The sequence below is a fragment of the Alligator mississippiensis genome, chromosome 3 (assembly GCF_030867095.1).
Source record: "Alligator mississippiensis isolate rAllMis1 chromosome 3, rAllMis1, whole genome shotgun sequence".
Taxonomy (NCBI): domain Eukaryota; kingdom Metazoa; phylum Chordata; order Crocodylia; family Alligatoridae; genus Alligator; species Alligator mississippiensis.
This window is the reverse complement of record NC_081826.1, coordinates 258,104,872-258,117,800: the sequence shown is the minus strand read 5'-3', so window position 1 is coordinate 258,117,800 and position 12,929 is coordinate 258,104,872. Positions and strand designations below refer to the sequence as shown.

The 12,929-nt window shown below is 40.5% G+C and overlaps 1 protein-coding gene across 1 annotated transcript in view; it reads right to left on the bottom strand.

Annotated features, from left to right (window-relative positions):
• Positions 1–224: 224 nt before the first annotated feature.
• THBS4 (thrombospondin 4) overlaps positions 225–12,929 on the bottom strand; it is a 62,734-nt gene continuing 50,029 nt past the window's right edge. Inside the window, exons 17-22 of the mRNA XM_014594425.3 lie at positions 8,843–9,021; positions 7,592–7,640; positions 7,285–7,481; positions 6,433–6,605; positions 3,897–4,036; positions 225–459 (exon numbers count right to left, since the gene is read on the bottom strand). Coding sequence (XP_014449911.2) covers positions 398–459; positions 3,897–4,036; positions 6,433–6,605; positions 7,285–7,481; positions 7,592–7,640; positions 8,843–9,021 — 800 coding nt within the window. The 3' untranslated portion in view covers positions 225–397. The remainder of the gene's footprint in view (positions 460–3,896; positions 4,037–6,432; positions 6,606–7,284; positions 7,482–7,591; positions 7,641–8,842; positions 9,022–12,929) is intronic.

The following is a 12,929-nucleotide window of genomic DNA, read 5'->3' as shown; positions in this document are numbered from 1 at the left end:
GAATGTCATAAGCATAAAGTAGCGTATTCCAAACACACGACAGACAGGCAACATGTCTGTCTTTGCATCTCCCTGTGCTTTCAATATCTAATCCATGGTGGCAGAATATTCTAACTGTGTGCTTCCACTGCAGCTGAGCTAAAGATTATAAACAAGTATTTTTTATATTAAATTCCAGGAGGCAGAATGTAAAAACATTTTTCTAAAGGAACTGAACCTACAGCCTATTTTATCTCCATTTTATTTTCACTTTTTTATGTAAAAAAAAAAAAAAAAAAAAAGTCTGACATAGTTACATCAACCAAAACAAGCTGCAGTGTATTCTTACAAAATCATATAAGGATTTAAAATATATTGCTTTGCTGTTTTCCATAGCAATTTTAGTTTGCTTTCTTTGTTAAATATCTCCAACTCCAAACTGCTGAGCTTGAAATTCTTCAAAGTCCTCTGGGATGGTGTCTGAAACCAGAAATTACACAAAAGATTTAGTTTCTTTCCAATGCAACTGATGAGAATATAAAAATAGAGTTGGGCCAATAGTTTGGAATTAAGTTTTTGGATAGAAACGTCTGCCGTCTCTTCAGTTTACAGATTGCTTGTGATAATTCTAAAATGTATTTCTAGTTTACTGAATCTTTTCTGTGAATCATTTTTGGCCAGTACATAATTTAGGAACTGGCAATACTTGTCTTGGAATCCAGTTCCACTGTACAGCATTACAACAAACAGTGGAGCTTTAGTGCACAACCTACTGCAGGACAAAGTGTGAATATTAAAGCTGAATATATAACTCAGAAGCTTAAGGTACTTATGCTAACTGAGTTTGAGTATTCTACTACTTGCTGCAAATGACCACACAAGGGCTCAGTGTAAATCAGGAGGAAAAAAGATTTGCATTCAAATTCAACTGTAGCTGCATCTAAGACGGTTTTTGTCTTGCGTGGTCAGCACTCTTTAGAATGCCATGAAGTAGTGCTGGAATATACCCAGATTCTACTTTTAAATGCCATCTGTACACAGGGTTGATCAGCCAATGAGAGTTACCAGCAACAGAAGAGGCTATAGTCAAAAGCCTGCTCTTAAAACATCAACTTAAACATCACAATTCTATCTGAAAACTTCATACCTTTAGCCCTTACAAACACCACTTCATGATCAATAGAAATGGGGAAAATATTGTCCAGTACCCATCCTCCCTCCCATTTTGCTTTGTGCCTTTGACAGAACTTTGCCTATTCAGCTTCAGAGTTTCACTCCATGGTCAGTCAGCTTCCTCTGTTTGTGTGAGCTTTACACACAGCAACAGGGGGATGGGAAAAGCATTAGAAAAGCAATGCTAACATCTGGTAGAAATACTGCCACATTTGCAAAGAAACTGAGGGCAGGTCAGCCTCACCAGATTGATTGCAGATTATTTTGCTGAAAACTGACCAGGTTCGTGTTACCATTTCTCTTCACACCCTTGTGCCAACTCTCACAACATGGCATTCAAAGACTCAGAGTACACATGCAGGTGCTGAAGCCTCTCAGGCACATTTAGAAAAGTGGATGGAAACAGATTCGTGAGCATGTCAGAAGTGGAGCTTCTTGACCTAAAGCTGACATGAATTCCAGACTCACCCAGCCCCAAGCATTTAAGAAAAAAATCAGGGAATTAAAAATAAATGATAGGTCCTTTTTTTTTTTATTGCTGAACTGTATTTTTCTGTACCTTTGCAGACATGTTTTTCAAAAAATTTTTCTGCAGTGATGAGAGGTAGAATCTGCTTTTCTAATGAAAGCTGAGCCACTCATGACTACAATACTTGGGGCTTTATAAAAGAAACTTCAAACATGACACTTGCTTTAAAGCTGTGAGAACTAGCAGTACCGCTGCTTACTCAGCTCTGTGAAGGGAACATAAATGAACATGCTGCTTTAGAACATGTTGCTTTTAGCTATGGAAAAGTCAGTGATTTAACTGAGGTTCTTGCAAAGCAGCTTTAAAATTAGCTTTCTTTAAAAAAAAGTCCTAAATTGTGAGGGATTAATGCTTTGGGAAAAATACAATTTCTATTTACAGGTAAGCACTCCTGCTACTTCGTGGAAATGCCAGTTACCATCTCAACCTCCCTCTCCCCCCCGCTCCTGCTGTATTTTGTTTGAGCAATGACTGTTTCCTTGAGTTCCAATATTTTTGGGAACAGCAATTTATTTGCAGTTACTGAAGCTGCAGAACCACAGAACCAAAACTTGGCCCTGCTTTACACTGTCAAAGCAGAACATGCTTATTAAATGGTTAAAATGTCTCCTTGGTGCTAGTGCTGTGCTGGTGATGTAGACTTAGATTTTTTGGTTCTATAAAGTGCAAATTACTGATTGAGTCAGAGCTGTATTTGCTAATAGGGCTTGCTTTAATACCCAAAAAGACCTCAAAAGACACAAAGCTGGATTGTGGGTGCCTTGATTATACAGAAATAGATCCTGGGAGAAGGGAAAAATCTCCTGACCCATCTGGATATGGCTGATCTACTAACACAACAGGAACTGCCTTGCCTCCTGTCCTGTGAGCAGCTTATTCATCATAACATAAATGACAGAGGAAAGAATGCCTTTCTTGTATCAAAGGAAAGCCCACCTCTGTACATGAGAAGTGAAGACAAGGTGATGAGAGCAGTTTAGGACTCTATTTTGATTGCTGCTATTACAAGGTCCATACTCTAGAATCATTGTCTTAAAATCCATTCAGAAGTTTTCTTTAAAAAAAAACAAACAACAAACGAAAAACCTCTCTGGCTCATTGCAGCCTGGGCTTAGATATGAGGAGGCCTTCCAGAATTAGAGGGCTGAAACATTTCATTTCAGTCTGGAAATTAGAATGTGCTGTTGTGCAAGGCCTCAAGAGGAAGAAATTCACAGGAACAGCAGGTGGTCTACAGAACAGGATGAGAAACTGACCCAATCAGTAGCAGCCTGGGATTGGCTAAAATTACATGCTTTGGATTGATAGGTGCACATGGTGCATGCCAGGCATGTAATATGCTGAGGACAACTCCTCTTGTTGCACAGATTGCTTTGTTTTGTTCCTTTGGACATTGAAGGCAGGTACAGAAATTACACTTTTGCCAGCATAAGTGATTGGAAACAAGTCTATACCTGTAACAGAACAGAAGTTCAGCACACAGCACCGGTCTATACCCATAAGAGAACGTGTGCTCAGCACACAGACTGGTTTAAAAATAGTGGAACCCAGTCTAAGATTTGTGCCCCCCCCATCCCTCCACCAAAGGGTGAATGTGCGTTTTGTTTGCTACCAACACAAACTACACTGCCTACAGAAAATCACATAATTAGGACTATTCCGCCTTAGGAATTTTTGAATGTCTGTACCTAGCCTCAGGCTAAAAAACAGACAAGTGGTTTAATCCAGGCTGATTTTTCTGGGTTTTGACTCCCATCTAAACAGCGGGGACAGCTGCTTACATATGCAGCTTGAATGGCAATTAAATCAGCCTCGATTGTCCTGGGGCAAAAACCTTAATTCAGATACTTAAAGTGGGACAATGAGCTTGTATGTGTGTAGGATTCTATGATAAAATGATTTTCTGCTTTTAGCCTTAGTAAAATTTTTGAATCCCAACCTAAATGCAACTACTCTGTTTAGCAGACATGTTTTGCAATGACATGGCAGTGCTGGGAGATTGTGGATGTTCATATGAGGATTAGCTGAGTTGCTAATTCAACCCTTGCCCAGATTAGACTCATACTAAACTAGATGATGTCAAGCAAGGCATTTCACAGATAGGGTTCATTGCTGGTAAAAAGAAAAGATGAAAGGCAGATACTAAAATGGTCTAAACTGCTGATCCTTTAGAACAGCAGGTCAGGTGATGATCACAAGCTAAGAGGAATGTTACCATTGCAGCGATACTTCAGGTTGGACCAAATGATGTTTTCCTGAGAGAAGCAGAAAACGCCGAGTCTCCCTCCACGCATAGTGGTGTCAATCGTTACGCCAGAATCTGCTACTAGTTCAGAACCTTCATAAAACCTTGCCCTTCAAAATCAAACATACATATCAGATTTACCCAAAGAACTTTTCTGCCCACGTCTCTAAACCAACACGGCTACAACCTATACCCAGCATCCCCATTCCACCAGAGCTTCACATAGTTTTTAAATAAAATGTACTGAAATGACTTCACATTCTAAATTATGTTCTTCAAATACAAGGATTAATATATTCATATTTATCTGTATTTCTACTCATGAAAATAAAATCTGTCTATATTTAGTACATTGAGAACATATGAAATATGCATTCAGGATGAGAGATTTACATAGGAAAGTAGGGCTGGAAGGGACCTCATGAGGTTATCTAGTCCAGTCTCCTGATCAAGGCAGGATCATCCCTGACTAAACCATCCCAGTCAAGTGTCTGTCTAACCTGCTTTTGAAAGCTTCCAGGGATGGAGATTCCACAATTTCTAGGTAGCTTGTCCCAATGCCTGACCACCCGCATAGTCAGAAAGTTCCTCTTAATCTCCAATGTAAATTTCCTCTGCTGCAGATTGAGGCCATTGCTCCCAGTCCTGTCCCCTACAACCACAGAGGAACTTCACAGAGCACTTGCTGCCCTCTTTTTCCCTGAAAAATCTTAGGAGAGAGAGACTCTCATGAATACTCCCAATACACCCACTAATTCATGGGTATCCTTGGGTCAACTGTACTAGTTTATTTGAGAAAAGTAATAATAGGCAAATATTTATGTATTTTAGCTGTACTTTGTGCTACTATAAATACTTGTGCATTTTGCAAAGTGGTAATTGTGGTTTCTGTTTTTACTCTTTATCTGCCTCTCATCTGGTGTTTTCCTTTTAACTGAAGGAGGAGTACCAGCACCCACTGGCCATTCAGTTCTCCCACAGACCACAACTAAGTGTTCTCACATTGTGGTCTGCAGAACTTCTGTATAACAGGCTCTGAAGAATTGGTTTTGTCTAGCTCTCTTTTTATAGATTACTAACAGAAACACTTAATCACAGACTACCTCTGTCCCACATACAGTGTGTTTTAATGCCCATCTTGCTTCAACCTTATGGCAAGTAGTTTGGTCTGTGGCATCATATCGGCATAACCTTGGAAGAGAAACCCTGACCACCCCCTCACAGGTATGGTTGCCCTGTGTTCAGCATGGCAGGGGAGAGCCAACTTTAGTCTAAATTAAGCTACTCTGTAACATCCCACTACTAGCTCTTATACTGATGGGACAAAGACTGTATTTTACTCTCTCTGTAAGGCTGCAAAAGCTCTGTAGTTATTGCTTTGTCTAATTTAGGCTACTTGAAAAACAGTGTAAATATGGGCATGCTCTGATGCACAGTGCAGCTCGACAATTTTTTTAACTATGCTTTCAGATCTTGTTGCCATTGAAGCTAAAGGTAAAACTCCCAGTGTTTGAATAGTGCAGGACCAAATACTTAATGAAGGATGGCAATTTCTCTTGAAAATCAGTTACACTTTTTATCTTCACTTTTTTAAATGTTTAAAAATGTTGAATGGCCTGTTTTTCTCTCCTGGGATGTTTGCTCAAATCTCATTACCTCAGCTTATACTTGTAAATTCAGACCTACTACAAAGAAAATTAGGGTTGGAAGAGGTTAATAGTAGAGAGCAATTTGCAAAGGATCTTGGCTGAGTGAATCATACTTTTAGAACAGGGACACCTTCTCTTCTGCTTGTTAATACTTATAAGTGACTGCAGTAATGGATTCTCCACTTCATAGCTTGGTATACAGAGTGTGAATCCACTGTCCTGAGTCCCTCCAGTTTTGTCCCTGGCAATCTGCAACCTTCAAAAGGAGAAGTGGCATTCCTATGATAACATGCTATGCAATATGTTCTCTATCATGTCAAACTAATTACTGATATTGTTCTGTTTTACCAGCCTGTTGCTTTTCATGTAGCCAACTTTGGTTGATGAGTTGTTACTAGTTGTTCAGGGTATAGATAACTTACTACAGTTTAAGGACATATTTCAAAGGGTCATGATTAAGAAATATTCATATAATATCCCAACTGGTTTGGAACATTAAGATTTGAATGTAGTTGTAGATGTGTTTTCAGTTGTATTTTGAAAAGGGATCTTTTAAAGTTATCTTAAAAATGTAAGACAGCTGTGATGTAATTTAGCAGATACAGAGGTCAAAGGACATTTGAAAATATTTCTAAATTGCTAGGCTATAGAGAGGGTTTTCTTTTTCTCCTCTTAACATAAGATTGCATACAGAATTTTGTAAATCTAAAACTTCACAGCTTTTTATCTCCACAAACTTTAAACAATGCCCAAGGTATTACACATTCACAGGCTCTATCACCATCTAAAGTAAGTGCTAGAAAACGGGATATGTAAGATTGTAAACCAAATTCATCATAGCTAGCTTTCATTTGTACCTGATATATCCCATCTGAGGTCTATGCTGCAAGAACCAGCGATAGGAGACTTTATCTTTCCACCCTACATTTCTGGGGTCTTTCCACAGCAGTCTGACTTGGTCATTGGTGTCTCCTGTATGCCAGAGTGAGTTCCTGAGGTGTTCTCCTGGGCCAGTCTTTGATTTCACAGCCTAAACCAACAGAGTGTTTACAGAAAGTGAACAGAGAGGCATTTCCATTTTAAGCTGTAGATGAAGAATTTGAAACATGTTCATAGTGTGCAGCACATCTTAGAATGCTTATCATGTGGATACTGCCCTCCTAGTACTGAGCTCATAACATCCCCGTGCAAATTAAAGCAACTGCTTACTTGGACACCTGCCAGTTTATTCAAGCTGCTTCCCCATTTAGCCGGTGGGAACAAGGAGAAGCCAAAACTATGTGCTCACCTGGGTCTTAACAGACTACTGTTGGGAGAGCTCTGCTTCTGACACATACACGGCCTATCTTTGAAATATTCAAGTAGCTAGTTTGAATTAAATCTGCCTGTGTTCCCTCTTTTCCTTAAGTCGCATTTCAATTCCTATTATTTAAAGCTGCTTCAGTCTTTCATAATGAGCACTCAAGTTTTTGTCAATCCAAGTTACCCCTGGGTTCCTCAAATATTCATTAGAGTGATACACATATTTAAGGCAACATTTTCACATTAAACTACTCTTTCTCTAGGAAGAAGCCCTAGCAAGTTAGTCCCCAGCAAGGGCAGAAAATAGCATTGGTCTATTAAAAACTGACTCATCATATGCTTCATTTAGTTGTCCCAAAGGAAATGGCAAATCCAAAGATATAATGATGGTGCGCTTAGACTAGTACCTTAAGCTGAATGCCAGGTTCCGCAACAGCTCTGAACGGGGCTGCTTGCCAGTAAGTCTGCTCTGTCTGCTTCCACATGACTACATAAAAGCTGGAACTGTCTTGATAACCGAAGATAAAACCAGCATAATCATCATCTGTCACCGTGTTGACATGGAAGGTGCCTTCAAAGTCAACACCATTGAAAGCAGTGTAGCCTAGGATCAGTGTATATACATGAAAAGTTAAAACCAAGAGTTGGCAGAAAACTTAAACATTTGCCAAAGGGTTTCATCTCAAAATGGGACTGCAGAAAATGGATACACACCAACTGCCAAGCCAGGATCACTGTTCATGGTCTGCACAATTTCCATACCCTGGGGAGGAAGAATTCAGTCAGTTAGTGAATGGCCCATGTGTGCAGGGGCTCTGCCTGCTGGGTAGCTCTGGTGGACCCCTTTTGCTTTGGAAATTAAGAATCCCCCTGTTCATTTCCTTCTTTCATAGGCCAGAGGCAGGCCAGGAGGAGCCTGCATTGTCCTCAACAGGCTCCTAATACTTGCAGCTCTGCATGAAGAAAACCATTGTCATCAAATCTCATGCTTCAGGGCTTCAGCTGGTGGCCTCACTAGGGCACAAAAGACCTTTTCTTTCCACAATGCACAACTGGTAGTTGGATTCTGATTTATTTTCTGAAGCCCCAAAAATTGGCCTCAGCTGGAAAATGAAATGGTGCTATGAAGTGATACAGAAAACATGCTTGCCTAGAAGTTGGTGGGGCTTTTACCTTCTCTGCACCATGGAGCAGGATTCACCTACAGGACCACTTGGGCACATCCATTCTATCCCATTCCCTACCACTAGACAGGCCTTAGGCATTAGTGACAGCTTGGAATCCTGTCCTGTTTCACCATCGCATGCCCAAGTGGCACTTACGCAGCCCTCCTCCTCCCTTGTTTTACCTTGAACTCTGTTCAAGGGCCTAAAATTGCAGTTATGCAACTACCCAAGTGCTACTTTGGTAAATAAAGCTAAATTGGATTTAGCCCCTGTCTCCCCCATTCTCTGCCCCTGATACACAACAGTTTAAATTGGGGCTGGACTCGATGATCTTCCGAGGTCCCTTCCAGCCCTAATGTCTATGAAATTCATTGGGCTTAATAAAGAGGGACTGGGGGAAATTTAATGCCCAGTGGATGCCTGCCTTGGCCATCTGAAGTGATGGAGCTTCAGCTTAGCTGCAGAAGTATGGCTAAAGCTGACAGCTGAAGTCTGTTCCTGAATGATCAAAAAGTGACCTTTTGTTACAGATGTTGCAACTGGCATGTGCAAAATTTGAAGAAAGCAATTAACATGCTGAGTTAAGCTAATAGCGAGATAAAATTAAGCAGAGCAACAGGCCTGGCAGGAAAGCCTTGAGATAAATAATGCACAGTTTATTGTAGTCCAAGCTAAGAATATGACTAGTAGTGACTGATGGAACCAAATGTATCAGATGTAGTTGTTCTAAAAGAAAGAGAGGCTTTTGTTTTCTAGTGATTTGTTTCCACCAGTTAAGCCGTTTTGAATGTGCTTTTACCTGGTTTAGAACCACCCAGTTAGGATCGATCTGAGCATCACCTTCAGGATCCAGCACCACCGTCTGATAAGCCCTGAAATCTGTGAGGGTGATCTCTGCATTCTCTGGGCAAACATCAATCTGATCAATTACTGTGTCCTGATCAAAATCAGACTCGCAGATATCACCAACACCATCAGCTGGATGAATCAGAGAAACAAAAGAGGACAATTTACAATTCAGCAACCACCACATTAGACATTATCACTGGATTAAACATATGACGAAGGCAAATTATACAGTTTCCATCTTTTGGTGTCCTCAAATCAAGACTGGAAGCTGCTCTGGAAGAAGTGCTCTAGTAAACTGCAAATTATAAGATTGTATACAGGGATAATGTTGAAATAACCTGTGTTTTACCAGAGGTCAGACTGGATATCTAATGATCCTTTAAAATCCAGGAGCTGGTGCCCGCAAAATAGCAACCAATAAAATGTACTTCTAATTTACAGCAAACTTTCCAGGTGGAACAGGTGTTTTCAATAAAGATTGATACATATATTAGTACCTGACTGCTTATGCGGCACAGCCAAAAGATAAGGCAGAACTCGCAAGGCCTAAAGTTAATACCACAGAACTGCACAACAACAAACTCTGCCACCACTTCCAAGGCCAGATTTCACAGCAAAGTTATCAAATGCCTAAGATTTAAAATGGTACATGATTGTTTTCTGGCTCACTATAAAATTCCCAATAACATTAATTAGTGGAATAACTATGTCCCACTAAATATATCCAAAGATGCTTTATTTTTGCTTTGTAAATTGTTTGTTAACCTGCTTGTTTGCAAGATTCAGTAACAAAAAGTGTCCGTTGAGCACAAATGTGAATCAGAGATGTTTCACTGTCTCAGTTTATTTTCAAGATTGTTTTGCACCATTCTCTGAGCTACTGAAAAACTGAAACATTTTATGGCCTATTTTACAAGTTAGTGGGCACGTCTACATGTGAGCGTTAATACACAGTAGACTATTTTACTGAGTGGTAAAGTGTTGTCTAAAAAAAAAGTTACATTATTCTAAGGCGCAGTAAAATAATTTACTATGCATTAAGTGTTACTAAAAAAGCATGCAAATGCACTACTGTACATTAGCACAGCCTAACATGCATTAATTTAGTACCTCACATTGGAGGGCACTTTTACACTTGCTCCGAGGGTGGGGGGGCAGTGCTTTAATTAGAGGCTCCGAGAGCTGCTCTAATTAAAGCACCGCCATGTCTTGTGTATCAGCTCCCTGAACTTAAAATGGTAGCGGGAGCACTTCAACTAAAACTCATTTGACAAGCTTTAGTTCAAGCACTCCTGCCTCCATTTTAAGCATGGAGATGCTAATGCACAAGGCACAGGAGCATGGCAATTACCATGCTCCAGCAAACACAATTAATTGTGTAGCAGAAAGCCTCCTTTGTACATTTCCCTTCTGGACATGGATATAAGAGAAGCCCCTTCTTGCCTGCACCCCGCCCATTTTGTGCATTTCTTTTCCTTCTAAGTATTGGCAGAGACCTAGCACACATTTCATGGGTGTGGCAAGGCTCAGAACAAGCCAGAAAGCTGAAGTGGCTTTCTGTAGGAGAAACCTAGCAACTACATCTACAAATCAATTAAGCTGCATCACTAAAGAAAACAAAAGAACTAAAATATCCACTGCAAAGACTGTAAATATATCCTGTCCTAACCTAACTCACTTACTGTCCCCAGTAGCCTTTGATCCTCACTACCTCACATTGCATTTTTATATATTTCTCACAGTGCATTTTTATATTTCATCTGTCTTGTCTTTACCATGGCATTTTGTATTTTATATTTTATACTTTTAAACCCTTAAGGAATGTACTCCCTGTAGAATGAAGTTACACCCTGGACCACTGTTAAAACCACATTGAAACTGTAACTGTAAAGTGACAAAAGGACAAGCAGGCAACCCCCTTCTGTAGAAGACATCACCTTGAAGGAAGCTGACCATCAACAGCAGACTCTAGGGCTTCGGATAAGTAGATATACTGACACCAGTGCTCTCACAATAACGACAGCAGCTACTATACACTATACTACATGGGTTTGAATGAGTGAGTGCATGTGTGTGTATGTGCTAAGTTGACCAGTACCACCCATAACTCAAAGTTTGCATTTATGATTTTATTGGTAACTTCACATCCCGTCCAATAAATTAGAATTTATTATGATCCCGTGAGCTGGTCCTTTGTAGCCAACAACTGAATCTCCTCCGACGCGCTGCATGAATTCCAGTGCATCAGAGCTGACTACACTTGTGTTTAGGCACCCAGAGGCACTATATTTAATGTGCATTAGAAAAAGTGCATCAATGCCCATGTAGACATGTCCAGTGAGTTTTAAAGCAATGAGATCAACCAAGATATTCTATCCCATTTGTTACTGCTCTGCTTTGAGTCACAGGAACCTTAGTACAAGCTTTATTTCGTATTGGAATAAACTTGTCAAATGTCATTCTTTATGAAATGACAGGCAAGACCAGATTCTGGCTCCAGATAAAGCCATTTCATAGATTTCATAGACATCAGGGCTGGAAGAGACCTCGGAAGATCAGAGTCCAGCCCCCCGCCCCAGGGGCAGGAAGTCAGCAGGGATCATAGGATCCCAGCAAGATAAACATCCAAATTTCTCTTGAAGGCATTCAAAGTAGGTGCTTGAACCACCTCTGGCGGCTGTCTATTCCAAACCTTGGGGGCTCGGACAGTAAAGAAGTTCTTTCTTATGTCCAGCCTGAAACAGTCATGGAGGAATTTGTGACCATTCAATCTTGTCATCCCTGTTTTAGCTGCTAGTGGGAGGGTTTGGGATTGAGAGAGTGGTCGGGGGTAAAAAGGTAAGAAAGGTTTATTGACTTAATAAACACACAACTATGCATAGTAAAGCAAGACAACAATGACAGATGATAACAATTCATGTCGGCAACTTATTGGCAGTTTTTTTTGATGCCTGATGTATGACAAGTTCTTCTTTTATAAAGTTTAGCGAAGTCAGGCATCTTTGATCTATGCTGTTCGAGGGGTACCGGAAAGGACTCTGGTATTGAGTTCTTGGGTTCTTTGAGATTTATGGGCTTACTGAATTTAGGTTACCAGCTAATTTTTAAATTAGTAGCTTCTCTTATAATGCTGCATCTTTCTTTTGATAATTTCTGGATGTGCTAGCTAATTTATAACTTCTGAGCTATGCTGTGAACTCACAGCTACTCATATTTTTATACTACGAACTTTCTTTATGACTAATAGCAGTATAAGTCTTTCCGTTTTTCTGATAAGGTTAATTTTAACCGCGCCACTACATATAAGGCTTTACTACTTTTAAGGCCTTACTCATTTTACAATGCCTCACTACATACAAGGCCTCACTAATCTTTTATTTTAATGGCAACATGCAGCTCCATACATATACAAACAAGAAACACCTGGTTTAATCCTCACAGAAAGTTCAGCAAGCACCTTCACTATACAGATACAATTTTTAGCTGTCACAATCCCTTGGGGCGCTCCGGTGAACAGACGTTCCCCCAGATCCTGGTGAGCACCCTGATGAACTTATAGATGGCTACCAGATCACCTCTGAGCCTGTGCTTTTCCAGGCTGAAGAGTCCCATAGCTCTCAGCCTCTCATCATAAGGTCTGTTTTCCTGACCTCTGATCATGCGTGTGGCTCTCCTCTGCACTCTCTCAAGTTTCTCCACATTCTTTTTGAATTGTGAAGCCCAAAACTGGACGCAGTACTCCAGCTGCGGCCTCACCAAGGCTGAGTACAACATCACTCTATTGCCATAAATAGGGATGAGGTAGCCTTATGGAAACCTATGTTGGGGTGTGTCAGGCAGCTGTGAAGGAGGTTGTAGACAGCAAATTAAGGCTTCTGTAAGGTAAGGCACAGCCTAGAATCTTGAGGCAAAGAAATGCCTTAACGCTTCTCCCCAGCTGTGGCTCCTGAGAGCTGCAGCACAGAATCTAGCCAATAGCATGGGCAAGAGTCACTGGCTCAGATTCTTAACATGCATCAGCCCAGAGTTGGTGATGA